The 22,500-nt window shown below is 36.1% G+C and overlaps 2 protein-coding genes across 2 annotated transcripts in view; one reads left to right on the forward strand and one right to left on the reverse strand.

Annotated features, from left to right (window-relative positions):
* Positions 1 to 16,886, reverse strand: part of bsf (bicoid stability factor) — a 17,115-nt gene extending 229 nt beyond the window's left edge. The window contains exons 1-25 of the mRNA XM_027370918.2: positions 16,706 to 16,886; positions 13,808 to 13,968; positions 13,306 to 13,428; positions 12,854 to 13,011; positions 12,569 to 12,678; positions 12,090 to 12,321; positions 11,704 to 11,895; positions 11,152 to 11,365; positions 10,301 to 10,519; positions 9,947 to 10,075; positions 9,117 to 9,262; positions 8,346 to 8,507; positions 7,939 to 8,079; positions 6,186 to 6,381; positions 5,609 to 5,822; positions 5,281 to 5,394; positions 4,569 to 4,686; positions 4,119 to 4,278; positions 3,133 to 3,403; positions 2,334 to 2,553; positions 1,958 to 2,156; positions 1,588 to 1,691; positions 1,222 to 1,402; positions 669 to 820; positions 1 to 401 (exon numbers count right to left, since the gene is read on the reverse strand). The exon at positions 1 to 401 is cut by the window's left edge and continues 229 nt beyond it. Of these exons, the coding sequence (XP_027226719.2) occupies positions 336 to 401; positions 669 to 820; positions 1,222 to 1,402; positions 1,588 to 1,691; positions 1,958 to 2,156; positions 2,334 to 2,553; positions 3,133 to 3,403; positions 4,119 to 4,278; positions 4,569 to 4,686; positions 5,281 to 5,394; positions 5,609 to 5,822; positions 6,186 to 6,381; positions 7,939 to 8,079; positions 8,346 to 8,507; positions 9,117 to 9,262; positions 9,947 to 10,075; positions 10,301 to 10,519; positions 11,152 to 11,365; positions 11,704 to 11,895; positions 12,090 to 12,321; positions 12,569 to 12,678; positions 12,854 to 13,011; positions 13,306 to 13,428; positions 13,808 to 13,968; positions 16,706 to 16,845 (4,122 nt within the window). The 5' untranslated portion in view covers positions 16,846 to 16,886 and the 3' untranslated portion in view covers positions 1 to 335. The remainder of the gene's footprint in view (positions 402 to 668; positions 821 to 1,221; positions 1,403 to 1,587; positions 1,692 to 1,957; positions 2,157 to 2,333; positions 2,554 to 3,132; positions 3,404 to 4,118; positions 4,279 to 4,568; positions 4,687 to 5,280; positions 5,395 to 5,608; positions 5,823 to 6,185; positions 6,382 to 7,938; positions 8,080 to 8,345; positions 8,508 to 9,116; positions 9,263 to 9,946; positions 10,076 to 10,300; positions 10,520 to 11,151; positions 11,366 to 11,703; positions 11,896 to 12,089; positions 12,322 to 12,568; positions 12,679 to 12,853; positions 13,012 to 13,305; positions 13,429 to 13,807; positions 13,969 to 16,705) is intronic.
* Positions 16,887 to 20,435: 3,549 nt separating this feature from the next.
* The window catches only part of LOC138863009 (uncharacterized), a 10,012-nt gene continuing 7,947 nt past the window's right edge, over positions 20,436 to 22,500 (forward strand). The window contains exons 1-2 of the mRNA XM_070126521.1: positions 20,436 to 20,633; positions 22,058 to 22,258. Coding sequence (XP_069982622.1) covers positions 20,594 to 20,633; positions 22,058 to 22,258 — 241 coding nt within the window. The 5' untranslated portion in view covers positions 20,436 to 20,593. The remainder of the gene's footprint in view (positions 20,634 to 22,057; positions 22,259 to 22,500) is intronic.

A 22,500-nucleotide genomic window follows, 5' to 3' on the forward strand; every position in this document is an offset into this window, starting at 1 on the left:
AATGAAGGATTTTGTTTATATATGTATATATATATACAGCTGTTTAAGAGTTGATGCAATTCACTTTTTGTTTTACATATATGTGTACACATACATTATAAGAGAGAATCATTCATACCTGGTATATGGAAATGCAGATAATTCATATATAATATACTTTTGGAAAAATATTTGGCAATTAAAGAACTGTAAAACTAAATATATGGTTTTACTTATACAATGTCCAAATCACTGGTCTGTTACACCTGGCATAATATTACATACATACATTAAATATCATAACAACTTAACAACTCCATTAACCTCACTATTTCTTTTTTAAAATATCGACTCCTCTAATCTGAATCACTATCACTACTGCTGCTGCTGCTGCTCTTTGCATTCTTTCGATCTGCCTTTACCTGCAAAAAGAATATATTTCAGACATATTACAGTTCAAACCCCCCTTGATAGCAGTGTTGGTCAAAATTGCCTAATCAATTTTACTTTTCCGGTAATCAAGCAATATCTCAGCTCAATAAAACTCTAAATGACAAGTAATGTAAAGGAAAAAGTGGCAAGATCCCTTAATTTTAAAGTTGAAAAATCAAAACAAAATAATCAAATCTATAAAATGACAAAATTGACACAATAACTTTTTTTTATATTTTTAATACCAATATATTTACCTTTTCTGGGATCGTGTATGGGAATGTTTTGTTTGACATCTCCAGGCCTGCTTTTAGTCTGGTGAGAGCTGTTGTGTTGTAATCTGCCAGTGAGAGGTGCTTCAGGCTCTCCTCCAATATTGACAGGCCTTCGTCATATTTGCTTGTGTTACCTGGACATAAATTAAATGAAAAAACAAGTAATATTATTAGAAAAAAAAAATATATATATATATTTATATAAATATATGTCAAAAAAAGAGAGAATAGAGTTGTCTTACTTCTTTTACAGAAAATAGAGAGGAAGAGGTGGGGAAGAAGACAGAAGGGGAAAGGAAGAAGGAAGGGGGATAGGAAGAGGCTAGGGGGATGTATGCAGAACAGAGCACAAAGAAAGAGAAGAAAACAAAGTAAGAGAGGAGGAGGAGAGAAACAGATTGAGAAAGGGGAAGAGAATGAGAGTGAGAATATTTATGAGAGAGTCAAGAACCAAAAAGAGATACAGACTACGAGGAAAAAAATACTGAGAGACAGAGATACTTAACTAAAGATTTTCTTTGAGAAAACTACTTACAAAGGATATCAACCCAGCAGCTGTATACCAATCCTTTAGCAATGCTGGAAGTATCTTGTCTGGCATTTAATGTTTCACTCAGTTTTGCCACTAAGGTTGTATTGTGATTCTCTCGAGATTTCAACAATATTTTCTTGAACATGATGCGTTCATTTTTCCCAGTAAGATATTTGTTGTAAATCTGTTAAAAAGAAAAAAAAAAATGGTTATATGTGCTACATGATACACCAGTCTTTTATTTTTTGTAAATGTTGGAAAAAAACAGCTAGGAATATCTGGCAACTGCCTTTTATCAACATTCTTAAACACTTTTTTTTCATATATGTGTTTGTGGTTGGGAGGGGGATTGTATGTTTACTAGCTTACCTCCTGTGCCTCTTCATGTCGGCCTTCACAGAAGAGATGCTGCCAAAGACTGTTTGCAGGACCTACAAAGCCCTTTGCAGCATACTTGTCACTCAGCACCTTCACTGGAATGTTCATACCAATTATATTAACATCAACAGTCTTGAGAATAATGATTTTGGAATGAATGTTCAGCACTTCAATATTACATCTTTAAAACATTTTTTTTTTATGGCATAGGCAGATTCACATTTATCTTCAAGATATATTTTAATACTAAGGCATAAAGAGAGACATAAAAGGAAAGATGGAAAAAGTGTGCATCCACACATATATACACACCCACACACACAAAACACCTCAAGAGAACTTCATCACAACCCATGGTTACCTTTCTCTACACTGCTGGGCTCCTTCTCCATGAAGCCTAAAATGCCACCTCTAGGGAACTTCTGCTTGAGGTGTGGGATGTCATCCTCAGAAGCTGTATCGATTTCATGGATAAGGCCATCCAAGCATTCATTCACACGACCACTTGCCAGGTATGCGTTGCTGAGTCGATTGTCATACGAGACATTTTTCTTGACTGTCTGTTATGAGACAACATGGTTCTATATATGGAAACCTGAACTAATTATTCATGTGAAAAAAGTGTCTCGAGTAAATTCTACTCCAGAGTATTGAGAAAAGACAACTATAAATCCTACACGCCAAACAATGAGAGGGGAAAATATATATGAAATAGAAACAACCTGACTCAAACTTACCTCTGATATATACTTCCCGAAGGAGGTCAAGTTCTCCACATCGCCACCTTTAGCCAATTCATTAATGAGATACTTGAAGATACGTGGAATGGGGTGAGCACCAGCCACTAGCATATCCCTTGTTAACCTTGTTGCTTCAGTCAGCTGATTTTGCTGGACCAGAGCCTCTATCAGTTCTGACTTCTCGCGTAAATTCAACTGTCCTCCGGATGATTCAATTCTACAAGATATATCAAACTTCATAAGTAAAAACATAATAAAGGGCAAAGAGGTATCTAAAATCATGAAGCATACGAGTTTAACCCCCTATGACCTGGATCATGCTACCATGGAGAAAGTTGGCTAAGTGTGTGAGTGATAGGAGCTTGCAGTCATGAAGGCCAGGGCAATGGGAATGACTCGCCGCAAGTGCACAAAGTCTCAGTAGATATTTAGAAAGGGCACTGTCATTATTTCCATCAATAAATGAATGTGGAAAGTACTATCCATGAGCCATGACAGGAAGAATGCCTGCTCCAAGGAGGATACTATTTCCATGCCTATCAATTTTGGGCCATGTGCAGGAAAAATGGCAAAAAATCTGAAACCCTTATGCAGAAAGAGAGAAAATAACATTGTGAAGGAGAGGCATGGAGTCTTGTCATTGCAAACCGGTGTTCATTGTGCCTAGCCTACAAGCCACACACCAGACAGAGAGGCAGCTCAAGTAAAGCCTAATGTCTGTGTTTTGGACCACGTGTGGATGATGAAGCACCTGGATCCAAGGGGTTAAGGAACATGATAAAAATCTACAACTCACTCTGTTTTCAGGTTTATGGCAGTAGCTAAGTCCTTCTCCTTCAGAGCTGTACGGAACTTTGACTTCGGCTGAGGTGGGGCAGAGGAAGGAGCTTTTGTTTCCGAAGGACTGGAAACCTCTATCTGTTCAACAGGCATAACAAAGGGTACTTCTCGGCTATGCTTCTTCAGCATTTTGCCAAGCTTCAGGAGAAAGGCATCACTTGGTTCAATACTCTCTTCTTGCATTGATGTCCAGATGCCCAGGGCCTTGTCACAGTCATTCTGCTTCTCTGTTTTGCCAATGAGAAGTAATGTAAATCATACACACACAAAAAAAGGCAATATGATTTTTTACACATTTACAAAAGGAGGAACATGCTCTGTAGTAACAACTTTACTTATCTGATTTTCCTGATAAATAAAAATAAATAAATAAGTGTTAGATGTTTGTACTGACACAGTGTCACAATCTATCTCTGTTTCTGAATGATATAGAGGTACAAATACAGGAAAAAATACAGAATTTTTTGAGGATTTTTGCTACTCGTCACATACAAAGGAAATTGAGGCGCTCTTGCTCTTGCTCTCTCTCTCTCTCTCTTTTTTTTTTTTTTTTTTTTTTTTTTTTTTGGGGGGGGGGGGGGGGGGACATGCAGGTCAGCAACTATAATTTTGTCATATACTGGCTGTATACTTCTAAAATGAAGTGCAACTTTCCTATCTGACAGATAAGTACTTGAAAATAAAGAAAATACAACAAAAACATATATCACAGCATAACATGGAACACATCTGTTAAAGGATTGCAGATGTAAAATAAGAACAGTTCTAATAATAATATACAATGTGAAATATATATATACAAAATTATATAACAATTAACATGTGAACTCATCTATCTATTTATCAATTTATCATAAATACATACCCCAAAAAGAAAGATTCAATATTCAATATCAACAATGAATTAATTCTAAAAATGAGACGGTGTTCAACTTCACTCACCATAGGCTTGAAGGAGATACATGAACATCATATTTCTATCAACATCAAAAATGTCCCGAGTAACAGCCACAAGATTCTCTAGCTCTGTGATCTTCCCTTCCTCCAAGTACCTCTTGCAGCGCTGTTCAAGCCTGTTATGGCGGGCACGCAATCCTGGAGTCTGAAAATGTTAAAAAAATCTCTTTCATAAAACTGTGTCACTACAGTTTTCAAAATCAAATTATTGGATAGAGTCAAGTGGTTAGAGAGAGACAGGCAGACAGAGAGGCAGAGACAGAGACAGAGGCAAAGAGGGAGAGACAGACACAAAGAGACAGACAGAGACACAGACAGACAGACAAAGAAAGAGACAGACACAGAGAGAGAGAGAGACGACAGACAAAGACAGAATCTTCAATATCTCATTTTTTCTAATAGATTATAGCCCCCTTCACTACTGAAAGTCCATACCTCTAGGATTTTCTTGGCTTGCTTGATCCTGCCACATTCTATGAACCCAAACACCAGGTCGTACAAACTGTTCATCTCACCATGGACTTCAATGCTGAGGTCCATAATCTTTTGAAGCCTGCAAGGTAAAGGGAAGTCATTAGATTTTGTACGTCAGGCTTGGTGAAAATAAAAATATCTGGTAGAAGCAAAGTGGGAACATAGAAAAAAAGGATACACAAGCCATAGAGAACAACATCATAAATAGAAAAATGATCAAAACAGCAATTGAGTAGCAGCAACTATCAATAATAATAATAATAATAATAATAATAATAATAATAATAATAATAATAATAATAATTAATAATAATAATCATAATAGTAACAGTAGTCATAATAATAATAATAATGATAATAATAACAATAATATTAATAATAATAACAATAACTACAACAATATCAATAATAAAAGAAAAGAAAATAATGAAGTTGAGAGGAAGAAAAACAAAATAAATTAAAAAAACATAAGGCAGGCAATCTCAGAATAGATTTGATTTTTTGAACAGGTGTCCACAAATCACAAACCATATGTATAAAACATATGAGTTCAATGAATGGCAAGTTGAATCATTGGCTGATACCTTCTTGGAGCGAGTGATATCAATCTTGCTCATAACCATGAACGTGACAAGAAAATTCTTAGAAAATCTTTCTTTAATTGAGTACTTACTTTTCCGTGTCCTCTAGTTTAATGCATCGCTGAGTAAGTTCGTGCTTCCATGGTGTTACTCTATATTCTTTGCAAATTCTTTCAAACTCTTCCATTGCTCCACTTAAGTTATCACTGCAAAAAGGGGAGAAAATCAATATCTCAACTAAAAAGGCAAATGTTGCATCATGTAATTAACAACAAAAACAACAGCATAACTAACATAAACAAAGCTAGAGCTCTTCCACATCAAGTACATCTTTAAACATTCTACTGGTGCTTATAACAGACTGTGCTATGAACATCCTCAGAGACATTAGTTACACTCACAAGCACAAAATTCACTTACTTCACAAGATGAGCCTTTATAAGTGGTCCAAGGATAGTAGAAGTTGGTTCAACAATCTGTTTATCAAGCACAACATCCAAGAGGCGTTTGACGGAGGAGAGGTCACCCTTTTCTGCCACAACATTGACCATTCGCCAGCAGGAATTACTGACAACCAAGTCCTCCCTCTTCTCCACATGTTCAGGAGCATGGTCTCCTATCAGCTTTATGGCATCTTGAAAAAGATGTGTGGTCAGTTGCATATCTTATTCAGTTTATATGTAGTGTAGGTGTGTGGTCACTTGCATATTTTATTTAGTTTATATGTTGTGTAGGCTCTATATATAAGGTGTGTGGTCTATTGCATATTCTATTCAGTTTGTACATAGTGTAGAATGTATATGCATGAGCACAAGTACAATAGTAAATACAAAGGAAAACAAAGATGACTACTAAAACCTCCTAACACTGAAATTATAATTTTTTTCACCTTTACTATTCACCACTATCATAATGAATATCTCAAACTCACAGAACACTTGAAACAACTAAATAAATCAATTAAAGATACATACATAAAAAAAAAAAAAAAACTCACCATCAGTTCTTCCCTCTGTAAGCATCAGCTGTGCAATCTTCATCACTTTTAAGGGCGTCAGCTTTACATCAGGGTTTCTCTTCTGCATCTCTGCTAGCTCCCTCAGGGCATCATCCAGCTTGCCTGCACTTACATACATGTCGATGAGGAGGACTGACTGGCCCACACCAATGGGGAACTCCTCTGCCTCTAGTTTCTGGGGGGAGGGGGAAAAAAAATATGGCAACTATTATCAGCATCATCATACACATCCATAAGTATGAATTTACATATACATATACACTCACCCCTTTACTATTATATACCCCCACCATTTTGAAAGTTTACCCAATCGTGACAAGTGTCCCATATATGAGACACCCGAAAAAAATATACAATGCCTGGCGTCCCGCCAGTGTGACGCTGTATCAGGCCTGCACTCCGATGCGGACAGACTCCAGGGAAGCTCCGCCCACCGATTTTGTATCCACCCGGAATATTTTTATTTTGGCTACAAAATGTACCCGTCGTGAATGGGTTAACATGGACCTAAATTTAGTATTGTCAAAATGAATTTGGTACATTGCTTGTTTTGACACTGTTCAGGATGTGCACATGGAATTTACCGCTTTGACTGGTCACATTATTGACGGTAGATTACTTTTGGTGAGTGTTTACAATGAACATAGTGTCTTATCAGATGATCTTGATTAGCAAAGAATGAAAGGTCTGTAAAGGTGTAGTCATGCTTGCAAAATTCCCAGCACCTTGCAATTACAGGATATGCAAAAACTCACTAATTCCATGTGCATACTGGTCACACAGTGTTACACATACTTTATTAGCATATGCTATTGAATAAAGCTTGCTTTAAATCAAACATTTGATAATAGATACACCTGTTCATATTAAATGTATGTCACTGATCTTTGCTTCAAAAAAGTTTATCTATATGCAAGTCCGTATATCTAAATATCTGAAATGAAACAAACAACAATGCAAGTGATGACATGCAAAATAGCTTTGGTTATCACAACCACAGATGTAGTCCACTTTTCTAGAAATATACTCAATATGATAAATAACAATTGGAAATTATCTTTTTATGAAAATAAAAAAAACACTTTAAAATTAGTAGTGAGTTTCAAACAATAAATATGATGGCTTATCTTACATTCTAGTTTGCATGTTCTTCTAAATAAATGAGCTGTGCACTTGAAACTAACCAATGCTTAGTGAAATTTGTGAAGTAGAATTCCTGTCCTAGGAGTGCATGCACTTTATCAAGGATCTGTTAGGGATAAAGGTTCATGTGACAACTTTAAAGCCTTGAGTAAGCCAGTGCACCCTTTGCTGACCATTTGGTGTACCTGTCAATCCATTCAATATCCATTCAAAATGTGAGTAACAGCATTTGGCATCTGGTAAATATTATTCTTACTTTTTTCCAGGAAAACATTAACAAAATGTATATAAATACATATGTGGGTACATCAACCACCTGATAACCAATTATTCATGTTAATTCTTAAATTCACCTATCTTGATTTTTTTATGATATGTATGTGAAAAATTTGGAAAAAATAGTAAAGGGATAGGTCTGTATGTGTATACATAAAATTAATGTAAATATTCTTCTTTTTCTTCTTCTCTACTTATTTATTAATTTTGCAGTTTTCTATTCTTTTAAGCTGAAAAAATAAAAATAAACTATGCATATGCACATATAAATCATATTTGTACTGCAGTATCTGTGCCTCATTTCAGTTCTTACCCTCTTCACTTCCTCTGCCTTTTCTACTTGCTTATTACGTGCATATGAGATCAGAAGCTGGCTTAGTACTGGGGTCCCTGGCATGTTTTTGATCTGCATTTCGGTCAGGCGGCGTTCCAATTCTGCTATGCTCTGTGTATTCTGTTGGAAGAAATTTCAGATTAGTAGAGATTCAGTCAGTTTTCTTGAATATTTTCCAGTCACGAAAGAATGTGATGAGACCAAAAAGAAAAATTGTAAAGTAGGTATAGAGATACAGTATATCTGTTATGTTAGAAGGAAAGCCTGGGTTAATTTCACAAACACACTGAGTCAATGAGGGACACTGCACAATAAAAAACTTAAAAGCCAATTACCCTTCTCAAAACATTTACATTTCCTAGTCAACACCATCACAAATGACTTACCAAGGGACCTTGATTTTCTCTTGAAAGTGGCTGGAGGGTAAGGTCTCCTGATGAGAGTCGTTCTAACAGACTAGTGATAGTGCTGGTTGCATTTTCGCCAAGACGAGCTTGGATGTCAGAGGCACAGTTACTGCTGATATTTATACCCCTACTTTCCATAGCCTGCCAAATAGGTAAAAAAATGATCAGAATGCTTTTACTAAATGTGGTTAAAACAAGAATGAACATTTATTAAAAGAAAATGTATCTTTTGTCTTCAAAGCTGGGCCTACTCTTTAAGGACTATATAAAGCTGCTGTTGTTGAGAGGCACTAAGGGATCTGTCAGGTGAACTCTATGAAGAACTTGAATTTGGTAAGGTAATAATAAAGAATAATTCCCTTCCGTTTTGGTTTGCAAAAGAAATGCAAACGTTGATACTAAAAAAACATTGTGCAACTGCCATCTCAACCAGGTTTATGCCACTTGTGATAAGGAAATTTCATACCCTTAACAGTTGTACTAAGTCAAAGAAACTAGTATACATATATACTTATATATATGATAAAAAAAAAAATCAAATCAAATAGAACAGATCTGGGGTGAAGGTTTACTTAATTACAAAGTTTAGAGTTCTTATTTTTTTAAATTGTGGGGTTATTCACATACCGAACAATTTTTTGTTATGAAACTTTCAGCCATCTAGACATATTGACACTTGCATCTATTCATCTATCTATATATATAAATATAAAAACTCAGAACCCCAACAAAGTGAGAGTCCAAACTTACCTGGAGCAATTTCTCCAATCTTTCAGCCACCTGGGTGTTCCGGGTGAGGAACATAATATCCAAAAGAAACATCCCTGCCACATCCTGAGGTTCCTTGGCCTTGGGTTTGCTTTCTGCAGAATCTCCCTCGATGTCTGCTTCTCCAGCTGTTGAAAAAGGAGTAATGAGTTCCTAAAGCCATGCAATCCCTTTCCATACTTCAAGGGACAATTATGTGTGTGTGGCCCTGCCTTTTCTCTTTACAATTTCAAAAAATGCTTTTCACAGTAACCTGAATCCCTAAAACTTATTTCAGAAATATAATTTAAAAAATTAAATAATAAATTGTGATATTGTGTATCATATAGATGTCTCTTGTTCTTTTAATCATCTTTGAACTAATTATAGACAAACATTTTCTATTACTTTGTTTTATTGCAGGTAGGCTCATCTATCAGGTTTGTTTCCAATGACAAGTTTCACCTAAATACATCGCCAAAACAGATCTCTTTATCTTCTTCATAAAAGCATCTCATGGTGCCTCATTTAACCAGTGTATACATGAAACATTTATGATATAAGAATTCTGATTTCTACAACTGTCTCCATTTCCCTATTCCCCTCCTTTTTTTGCTCCATTTTCTATGGCAGTGGTAACTTTTTCCCCACCTTGATGACTCCACTATCAGATAGCCATGTGACATACATTTTCTGTAGTGTAAATCAGAATGTTACATACACATTAAAAATAAAATTGTCCATGCTGAAATATGATTATTTTGTGCTTTTTGCAGCTTGGGCAAGGTTGGACAAGAAATTGTGGTCTTTAGAGATTAATGATGAACTATTACCTGTTTCCTGGTTGTTAGTGACCATCTGGCCCAGGACGTTGACAGTTGCAATGGCTTCTCCTGTCTTCACAAAGGTAGTCGCTAATTCCCTGCGTAGAACTGGGGTGACTCTTGTTCTGTATTTGGATACTGTGATAAAAAAAAAAAAGGAATCTGTGACCTTTATGGATCTGCTAAAATAGATTTTCTAGTCTTGCAGTAGTATGTGCGTTGTAAAGGCACCTAAACCTCAAATAACTAGTTCAGAAGCTTAAAAAAACATTAAATAATAACAACAATATTACTGATAATAATACACGTAAAAAAGCAGCAAATCTTCCACTTCCTACTAAATAGTCACACACAGATACTCACACAAATCAGCAGCTGCCACTACGTCACCACTGTCGAGGTGGTAAGCAACGCAGCTGTTGATGATGGCTGGGACAGACATGCCGCAGTCCTTCAGAGCGGAGATCAGAGCCTCATGGTCTACCTCCTTGTCAATGGTTCCAGGGATCACATAGTCCTTGAAAGTTTCTAAGGTTAAGGGCACCTCAAGTGAGATCATCTCCTTCACTGTGTTGTAAACCACTGGAAAAAAAATAATGGTACTAATGATAAGAAAATTAATAAATACATTTCACATTCCCAGTATAATTAAGAGAGACATAACCCTAAATCATGTGATTGATATGCATAATTCTCAGGCAAAAAAGCAAGACAAATACTTAAGTTAAGGGACAAAAAGTAGAAACAGAAATAGTTAATTAACCTACAGATGCTGTAAAAGCAAATATACATATGTCCACTGTGATTTAGTTTACCAAGTTTATTTATGCATAAATGGCTTTACAAGAGCTTAGTCACCGCCTTGATGACTAAGCTCGTCCAATCTAATCTCACCTATTTACCCATTTCCTTGATTTTCAGAGATTTGTTACATCTTATTCCTTAATGCTATTATCACTGACAGTAAGATGATAATCCCAATATCAATAATAACAATAATAAAAAAATGTCAAGAGGTTAATAGCATAAGAAAAAATGAAAAGGGGTACAAGAAGAGGCCAGATAGGCATATCAATTGCCCCTTTGATGGAATAAGTGCTTTTGGAGGCATCTATGTTGCAAGCAAAATTTACATAGACTAACAATACTACAGTGGACTAGTGCCAAGGGGTTAAAAGAAAGAGAGAAAATGGCATAAATATATTCAAACTCACTGTCTTTCTGCTTGAGTTTGCTGTAATGCACAATGATGGGCCAAAAGTAATGTGCTCTTAAGGGTGCCCCATCCTCCCTCATCACCCTCATCAAGGCAAGTGCTGCATCAGGCTTCCCAGTGTTCAGGGTTGCTTCAAGAGCTCTTTCCAGGGCATACATGTTCAGCCCTTCCTTCTTGAACTCTTGGCAGTAACTCACGACTTTGGAAACAGGCTGGAAAAGTTCATGAAAAGAATCAATTCATGGTTCCAGTCTCTTGTAAACTGTCATTCTTGAAACATTTTAGTTACAGAACTAGTTATCAATACTAATTATTAGAGTGGAGAGGAGGAGAATAATAATAATAATAATAATAAAATACATCTACATATAATCAACAATCCTAGTCAAAATCAATCGTGATATCTACTATCAAACACACCATTAATCTTTTCATCTTTTTTGTCAGGCACTCAATATTGTCAATAGAAATATTTTGCATCTTTACACAGATGCACATAAAGAGAAATTATTTAAATCTATCGTCTACTATATGTCACAAATTTTTTTACCATATTAGATTTCACAAGATGTTTGATGAAGAATGTGCCAACAGGAGCTATCTCTCCCTCTTCATTCTGCGGCATGTTCATAGTACGGAACATCTCATAAGCAGCCTTGTCGCATCCTGCATTCAACAATCTGTAAATCAGGTTCATGGTGTCCTGCTGGTAACCAGACACCTTCTGCAGCTTCTCTGTCATCTGAAATTTCACCAAAGACAATTACAGGAAGACAGTTACAGGTCTTATCTCAAGAAAATTACAAATGAGCATGTGAATATCAACAAGATTAATAATAATGCCTTTCATAATTGTTTTATCAATGAGTCCAAATTTAAATACCCCCCAAAAAGAAAGGAAAATTGTATATGTATCTATTGAAATTTATAACACACCTCTGTCACAGATCCATCATGACCCTTTACTGCCAGTGCATAAATAACCTCCATAAGCTCCCTGTCATGAAGGAAAATGTCAGCTGCTCCGCACTCTGCCAGCGTGGCCTTGATCCCTTCCATGTCCCCATGCTCTGCTAAGCCCACCATGAGCACTGTGTAAGTCTCTGAACTGGGCTCCAGACCAGCCCCTTGCATGACACCCAAGACACCTCGGGCACTGTCCATGTCACTGAAGATAAAAAAAAAAAAAGGTCAAATCTTTGATTGTCTGAATGTCTAGTAAATATCTGTTCACTACTACAGTGAGAGAGAAAAAAGACTGCAACTTTGAGTACGACTATTCATTCCATATAAAGAATATTCCGTGAACATGAAAAAAAGTATATTCAATAAGAAGTTATTCTTTATCCATAGTTTAAAATACTATTCAGAATATACTTCATTCTCTAATGAACTACTGAAGAGAATTTTCTTACTTGGCCCTGGAATGTCCCATAATTAGAGCATTGAAAACACTCTCACTCACTGGTAATTCTTTTTCCTTCATAAATTCAAGGATTTTGCTAGCACCATCAATGTCCCCTTCCTGTAACAAAGAAATTGTTGCTTTTATTAGTGAAAATGATTGTACCTCCTTCCTGAAATGGGTCCTATCAAACACTATCATCATCACTGTTAACTATAGTACTAATTAGAGTTGTAACAGATACTTTCCATTCATGTTTAATTCACAAATATATTTTTTAATGAAAAATATTCACCTGACAGTATCTTGATATGAGGCGCTGATATGTCACTCTGTTTGGTTCAATGCCATTTTGCTCAAGCATGGAAAGAAATTCTGTTGGAGAAAACTTGTGCTCATTCTCCAAGTATACCCGAAGAAGAGCATTGTAGTGGCTGATGTCTAGTGGGATGCCTGTAGAACGTATAAATAAATTAATGTTATTCTGCACTATGAAGCTCTCCCAAAAATTATCTTGTAAATATACACATTGAAACATTACAGTCAAGACTCATTCTTGGAAACCAGTGCATAGGAATAGATACGGCAATATGACTTTGCTGAGTTACAGGGTAGTATAACATATTTTTTTCTAGTATAAGCATATGCCATAACTATGTTTATATCTATGCTATGAAAATCTACCACTGATATAGCCAACTCATAATATCTATAATGACTGTAATCAAAGAAAAAAAATGGACTCACTAAGCTGGTGAAGAGTTCCCCAAATGTCTTGCACTAATTTGGTTCTCACTTCAGGCAACTCCTCAGGTACAAGACTGCCACAGCATCGGATCAGGAGTAAACTTTGTGTACTTGTTGCGCACTCTGTGGATTGAACAATTTCATCAATGAAGGATAGAAAGCATCCCTCTGAATTTCTACAGCTATATCTTCTATAATATAGTTATATAAATACTTTTTCATGCAATGATACATATTTTCCTGCATAACTCTGATCAATGGATGAAAAAACTTTGTTCACCCATCTACCATCTGTGAAACAGTGTCTTTTGCTCATTTCATCATTGTATTGTCTCTTACTGTTACTTTTCTCTTAATGTTAATTTACTATTCACATCTTTATAATCATGTTCTTTACTTTATCAAAACCATAATTTATAATGCTCATTGTAAAGTATAAAAATAGTGTAATGTTAAAAACTATGTTCAATAACAAGAAAAATTCAGACAAAAGAGAACTTACTAAGGGATTTCATTTCTCCATATATTTCCTCGATGTCTTTCTTGGAAATGCGTCCTGTTCTCCGAATGTCTGTGTCAATACGGTACAGAGCTTTGTCCAGACCAGGTGTGGCAGCTTGTCCTGCTGTGGCATTTTCAAGAGGTTTCTGTGCGGCAAAGGATCTGAAAAAATGCAATACATATTGCAAACATTTTCTGGAGTTTCTTCAATCATGTTATGAAGCAGATAATGCTGAATTATTCCCACATCTGTCTTTTGTCTATTTACTTATCATGAGTTGTTCCTTGCAATTTTCACACATAGGTACACACAAACTGCAGAATGGTACTGTGGGCATGAATTAATTATGTCCAATGTCAAGAACAAGAGAAGAACAGTAGCCTACATATGCAATGAAATTATAATTTCTTGAAATCTCACAAATTTTGGTTAATTTATTTCTATATGTGAAGTGCAACCACTGTTAATCACCACACTATTTTGAGGTCAATTCGAGGGGTCATAATCTTGAGTGTGTTACATGGAAACTTGTATCATTAGCAGAATTTACTGAGTTATCACTCATCTTCGGGTTCTTTGTTCTACATTCACTAGTATTGTGAGCTCTTGAATTATGAAATTTATACCATTTCTTGACATTTTGAGGTTTGTTCAGGTTGTTTTCCCTTTTATATTCACCACCTTTGTAGAATTTAGATGCAAAATGGCCTGGTTCACCACACTTGAAACATCTCTTCTGTTTAATTGTATTATTACCTTGGGCAACCATTACTCTCTCTGTATCAGAATTTCCTTTGAGAGAATCTTCATAACTTCATATAGCTGTCTTTAACCCAAAGTAATCATATGGAGGGTTGCGTTGATTTGCTATATCAATAAAACTTCTATTTCTGTCCATTCAGATCACCACTAAGATACGATCACTGATGCTTTCACCTGCTTCTCTGAGTGCTGCTACTGTCTCCTCAAGGAATGTGAGATAGTCCACAGCACTGCCATCCTCCAGTCTTTTAGTGAAGAATGACTTTAAAAAAGCATATAACCTCTGGTCTTATTCCCTTAAGTCATGCTTTCGTAGTACTACCAAAGCCTTCACACCGTCTCCTCTCGCTTCACGTTTTATCATGCAAAGTGATGTTCTGTCAAGATAACCAGTTAAATAACTGTAGACTGTCTTTTTGGCACGATCCAGATTATAACCTTCTGGACGTTCTCAAGCATACTTATCAAGCACAAGATGTAGTTCCTGTATGTCCAAAGTGCCGAGGAAGTGCTCTTCCCACAAATCATATTTGTTTGCATCTCTATCAAACTGCTTAAATATGGGCCCATAACCTGTTGGCATAGTGGGAGGACTCATCTTTCCTGCGTGTATTAAGCAAGTTTGGCTTGTCAACGCATATAAGATTTTCTGTGTGGATCAGTAAAACAAAGAGTTGATGCGCTTCGTTCTATGTATTCAGGAGAATCTACGTGGCACTACATGGTTTTTTTTATATTACACGGAGCATAAAAATTTGCCGTAAGATAGCGTACATAAAAGAAAATATACTTTTAAATGGGTAACTTAACAAAATATAACTTTATTTAGTGTTCGATACTGAGTCTGTCCATCACTTTATCTTATTGTCAATACATGGAAAAATACTTTGTTTGGCAACTGTTACCGAGAGTGACACACCATCCCAAAACCAGGGTATCCTGTCCTACCTTCTACTTATTCCCTGGACAAGGGAGCAAGACCTAATAACCCCCGTTTATTAGCACTTTGTTCCAACCTATAGAAAGTGGACATTATGAACTCTGGCTGTGAGGCTAGACTGTAGAGTTTGATCTGCAGGAACACATTCCCTGCGCAAAAATTATCTGGTCAAATTCTGTCCGCGCAAATGTAGTTCTCAGGTAACTTTCCGTGCACACTTAGTTCTTTTTGAAATCATCTTCTGTGTATAAAATTCTTTTGACCTGTCCAAGCACGTTTCATCATCCATCCACAGATCCGTCCGTGCAAATGTAGACAAAATGATGTTTTCCCCACATGAAAAAATTTAATATTCCATACGCAAGAAAAATACTCTTACAGTCTGGTGTAAGGGTGTTGTGGAGCGGTGATATGCAGCAGACATTTTTGTCATTTATTGGTAAATGAGAGACAGTTGCAGCTTAAACTATGTTGTTTCTTATTCTATTTCTTACGCTCTAAAAGATGGCATTGTCCATTTCCCTCTATATCCATGTATCGTTCTTAGTAACCTATACCCTGCCATGCAGTTTGAGGAATCCATCAATACCAAAATCTCACGAGATCCATTATGTGGTTCTCTTGTGTAAAATTACCTAATACTATGTGCAAGTAGCTGGAGTTTGAATTGCTCATTATAGGGTTTCCAGCCTGGCCAAAGAATACACTACGGGCAAAAATGTCACTACAACTGTTCTACTCTGACTGAGACAACTACTAAACCCTAGTGGATCCCTAGGTTACCTAGAGGCATCCATTTGCAATTATCATTATGCATTATTAGCATCAATTACTTATGACATTTTAAAACGGGCGGGTGTTTTGGAACTCGTACAAGAATTTAACACTCCATAGTTTATTTCTGTGGTTCTTAATCTACATTATGATTACTGCTCAAAACTGCATACAAATACTTGCTACCAAAATCAAAATGTTGTTACCGGGTAGGAAAATTGTATAACGTGACAATAAATCTCAAACTGCTCAGAAAATGGAAAAGTGGGCCTGAAATAGTATACGAGGCTTAAAATAAAGTAATGGATAAATTTAAGTTTATAAATCTTGAGAAAAACAAATAATAACAAGCAGCAGACGACGTCCTAAAGGTCCCATGCCGGCCTAGGGTGTGACGTAACACCCTTGTTACCCCGTCTTACCTCGTGATGGAAGCGTATAACTGTGTAGATTGAAGCTTCTGGATCGTAACGGCTTCATAACGAGGAGCATTAGAGGCTAACGAGTGCCTAAAACCGCTAAAAATCCTCAGAAAACTTCCTGATCTCAGGAGCGCCGCCATGCTTGTTGCGGGGATGTTCGTTCAGATCCGCCAGAAGTTGCGTTTTGTTTTTTTGTTATCATCATCTACATTCAATTCGTCATGATAATTATAAACTTAAGTGAATGATTGTGTGCTATAACTGTAATATAGTAATGGAGATCGGAGATATCTAAGTTATTCTTATTTCATAAATATGCTTGCCATATGTGAATGATATTGAGTAACGCAGAGGAAAATAGGCCATATGTACGACGAACGATGGTTTAAAATCCAGTACCCTTCGTCATATAATTACAAAAATTCACAGCACGTCTATTAGTGCGCAATATATTTCTTAAAGAATAAAGACAATATTATTGGCCATGCCTCATCTCAAGTTGGATAACATCGGTAGTGTGATTGGAAGTTTACCAGATGCAAACTGATGTTTTTGAGCATAGATAAATTCCTCCACACACACACACACACACACACACACACACACACACACACACACACACACACACACACACACACACACACACACACACACACACACACACACACACACACACACACACACACACACACACACACACACACACACACACTAGTGGCCAAATTTTGCATTGGTTCTTTGAACATCCTTTCGTGCATCCTGGCTGGGGCTTCAGGGACCCATTGTTTGTGTGTACTATAGACGTAGATGTAAAAAAATCTTGCTTAGCTCAGTTAGCGAAAGTTACAAAAAATTGTACTTCATTGTGAGCAGTCCTGAAAATAAAAAATGCATGATGCCCTGGCGTGCAAGTTTCCCGAATCCGTTCATGTTTTGGCCAATTAAATGACCTAGTAGGACCATTTGGGTGTATGAATTTCACAAAAGCATAACTCTTTGCTCCTTATCAGCTTGACTAACAATTCCAACCCACCACTAGTCTTCACAGAGAGAGGTCATAAAATCAGCAACTTCAAATTTTATGATACAAGGTTTGTAGTGAAAATTACACTAAATCACAGATGAATCATCACTGCATTTCTTTGCTGCAACAATACACTCGTCAACTTTAATAAATTGATGAAAAAATCTTGTTTCGTGATACAGCATATGTGCCTTGAAATCTCTTCTCAAGAAAATTAATTTTTTAATCGACCTTGTTCTTTTCAGCGAAAAGGATCTTTATCGAAGGGATATTTTCTATGCAGAAAGTGAATAGGTCATTCGGGGTTATTATTTGTTCTGCTGTACCTTGCTTCTGTACAAGCCTCTTCATCACGGGGCTATTTCCCGAGACTATTGCCATAGAAAGACTACTTTGCAGTGACGTTATTTATTTATTTATCTTTATTTAATTATTATTTTTTTATTATTTTTTTATTTTTTGCTGATTGCACATTGTCACCTCAGTCATCTTCAGTGTTCTATGGTTTTCAGACCTGGTAACATTTTAAATCCTGCAAAATAAGCTCCTGAACTTCATGAACAACATCAGCATTAAGATTTGTGTCATCGCTCAAAATACAGTATGACTGGTAACAAAGCTTGTCATTTTTTTTAAAAATAAACTACTGTAGGATTTATGATGAATCCTCACCAGTGACTAAACACAATGGTAACATTAAGACTGACATGTTGGGTAACAAGCTGTTTAAGTCGTTGAGGAACATCGTATTAGACTTGTTGGTACGGATTTGTTGGGCGACATGTTAGCAAACCTGGTGTGGACGAGGTGATGTCAGAGACCGCCCACCAACCAACAGACCAACATGGTGCGGACAGTTTCACCAAGTCGACTCTTATTGCCGACATGTCTCTCAACATTGTAACAGATATGCTACATATCAGATTTTTAATCCGAATGTCTCCTATTGTGTCCCCCACAATGTTTCCAATTTGTCTCCAAGCAACATATCACTTGTGTGGAACACCCGTAAAATACACTGGAGGTTAGTCCAATGAAAGCTTTGGACTCTAAACAAATATATAATTTTCTGCAAATTCATCCAAAAAAGTGTCTCAGTTAGCTTCAACTGTTCTTTACGGAATTTTATATATTGGAATTGAGATTTCACAATGAAAGAATGCCTTGTCACATTCTTAAGTTGTGCTTCTACAAGACCTACATAGTTTGAAACAGTTTCTTTTCTTTGAGTATGATTTGAACATACAATTGTTGTCCACTAGGAAAACTCATCTTCGAAGTCCTCAAGAAGGATATAATTGTGGTTCCTTGGATCATCCGACGTCTTTGGTCAACTGCACATCCGTGTATCATGAATTCTTTACTTTCAAAGCTGCACACTAAGGACTTTTGAAATTTTGTAACTTTAGCTAAGTGAGTTGAGCAAGATTTTTATATCTTAACGTACAGTAAACGCCCATTCATGATGGGTCCCTAAAGCCCGAGCTAGAATGCACCAAATAACTAATGCAAAATTTGGACACTAATGTTGACACATCTGATTTCTTCTCGGTTTGTTCATAACATTTTCGTAATTTGGTGTTCAATTGATGTTTTTTCATGGGGCAGTTTACTTATGGAGGATTGCAGACACCAAGTCAAATTCTTCACAGTTGTCACCTCATCTGTCCTCTGCAAAATTAAAATCAAAATTAATTAGGGTTGGCTTGTCCTCGTATTTAGGGAAGGCAATATGTGCATACCACTTCTACCGAAAGCGATGAAGCACTGCATTTTGCAAACAGTATAGGGCATAACCTGTAAGGGCTAAAGCAATTTCTGCCTTATTTTTAAAATCTATATTTGATTACATAAGAATGTGGATTTTGACGGCGATGGTTTCTACCAATCTTAATCTAATTAAGTTTGATGAAAATCAAACAAGAATATTAAGGGTTTTGGGGGGTCGTGGAGCCCAAACCCATTGCAATATCAAAGCCAAATTTTGGGGAATTGGTCATATTAGTTACTACACACAAAGTTTTAGTCAATTCTGAGATGGTTAAAATTCACCTTTTCTGATGATTTGATGTACAATGGCCATATATATATATATATATATATATATATATATATATATATATATATATATGTGTGTGTGTGTGTGTGTGTGTGTGTGTGTGTGTGTGTGTGTGTGTGTGTGAGGGGGAGGGTCTATGTCTGTGTTTGTGGATGTTTGCTTATTCGCGCGCGCGCGCGTGTGTGTATGTGGTCACAAACACAGGGACACACAATCATATAAGTACGCATACACATAAACACATGTACACACAAACATATCCAATTATATAAATATGTATATATATATATATATATACATATACATATATATATATATATATATATATATATATACATATATATATATATATATATATATATATATATATATATATATATATATATATATATAGAGAGAGAGAGAGAGAGAGAGAGAGATAGACAGACAGATAGATAGATAGATAGATAGATAGACAGACAGATAGATTGACAGATAGATAGATGGACAGACAGATAGATGGGAAAACACACACATATACATAAATAAATATATCTATTTGTTTTTCTAGTTTTAGCCAGTTTCACATAGTTATTGTCATGTACGTTGTGAGTTTCAGCGACATGTAGCTTAAACTAAATCAATGTTCACTCCTCAGTGTGTGCAGCGTTACCAAGATACCAATTTCAAAACCGCGTTTTTGTCAACGACCTCGACATCAAATATTCAAAGCATGAATTTCCGGACTGCCGTCGACGCCTCTTTGCAACTGGGTCCTCATTGCGAACTGAACAGCTGACCGTCGAAGGCCGCTCGACCCTCCGCCATGCTGCGCTTGGTTGTTTACGCCCTTCTTGGCCTCACAGGTGCGTGTCCTATTACGTTGGATATTATCGTTATCTTTATCGTCGCTGACGATATTACTTATCATTATTGTTGTTATTATTATTATTGCTATTATTATTATTATTATTATTGTTATTGTTGTTGTTATTGTTATTATTACTATGGTGCTAGGCCTACTCCTACTATTGACATCATTATTACCTCCGCCACGAAGGCTGTTTGCTAGTTAGTTTGTTGGTTAGCAGGATAACTGTGTGTAAACATATAAACATATACACATGCCAGTATGCCAGGCTGTCACCCAGTCATGCATTGACAGTGCAAGCTGCTTTACTTCTGATGTGCGGGAAGTATTGTCTCACATTTCTATGACGAAAGCCGTTGTATAGCATATTTACACCTTTATTGAAAAACAATATTTTTCCTTTAAAATGTGACTTCTCGCACTGTGCGTCTGGAGGCTGGTTAAATAAAAAAATAACGTATATCGCACTGAGTGTTTGTACATATACATACATACATACATACATACATACATACATATATATATATATATATATATATATACATATTCATATACATATATACATATATATGTATATTTGTACATATACATATATATATATGTATATACATATACATACATACATACATACATACATACATACATATATATATATATATATATATATATATATATATATATATATATATATATACATAATAAACATACATACACACACACACACACACACACACACACACACACACACACATATATATATATATATATATATATATATATATATATATATATATATATATGTGTGTGTGTGTGTGTGTGTGTGTGTGTGTGTGTGTTTATATACATATACATACATACATACATACATACATACATACATACATATATATATATATATACATAATAAACATACATACATATATACATACACACACACACACACACACACACACACACACACATATATATATATATATATATATATATATATATATATATATATATATGTGTGTGTGTGTGTGTGTGCGTGTGTGTGTGTGTGTGTGTGCGTGTGTGTGTGTGTGTGTGTGTGTGTGTGTGTGTGTGTGTGTGTGTGTGTGTGTGTGTGTGTGTGTGTGTGTGTGTGTATGTGTGTATGTATATATATATATATATATATATATATATATATATATATATATAAATGTGTGTGTGTGTGTGTGTGTGTGTGTGTGTGTATGTGTGTGTGTCTGTGTGTGTGTATGTGTGCATTTATATATATCACTGCACACACATACACACATATATATATCCTTAAGTTAATGATGGTAATAATAATTATTGTCCCATGCAAAACGAAGTTTATAACAATACAAACACCATCACCTGTAAATAAGTAAGAATATACAAGATCTTTATATAAATAACGTATATCAACAGGAAATTACTTAGGCTCGTACGCCATGATGCCCGACGTGCCTCAGTCGTGCACCTTTCCTGACGTACCCGGAGCCGAGAAGCACGTCCTGGGGCAGAGAGCTGTGGCCTGGACGTGCAAGCGAGCCAACGCCACCTGGAGCACGGGTGAACTGGTGCTGCTGAGGAGCTGTGGGGATAACTTGTCAGCGCTCCCGTCCTGCGGTGAGGATAACCCTGTTGGGACTGCTTTGGCGGGGAAGGGCTAGGTCAGTAGCAACTCGAGGAGGTGTCATGGCGTCTGATTCTATTTTTGGGAAAAGCACGTGGGGTTTATTTTGATGACGTCAACAAAAGTTACGGATGCTTTGTAAATATGGTCGATCTTTTTGTTTTTTTCTATTTTCAAAAAGGATGGAAAATAATGATTTTAATGTTTATATTTTCATTGAACACATCAAAATAGG

The sequence above is a fragment of the Penaeus vannamei genome, chromosome 10 (assembly GCF_042767895.1).
Source record: "Penaeus vannamei isolate JL-2024 chromosome 10, ASM4276789v1, whole genome shotgun sequence".
NCBI lineage: Eukaryota > Metazoa > Arthropoda > Malacostraca > Decapoda > Penaeidae > Penaeus > Penaeus vannamei.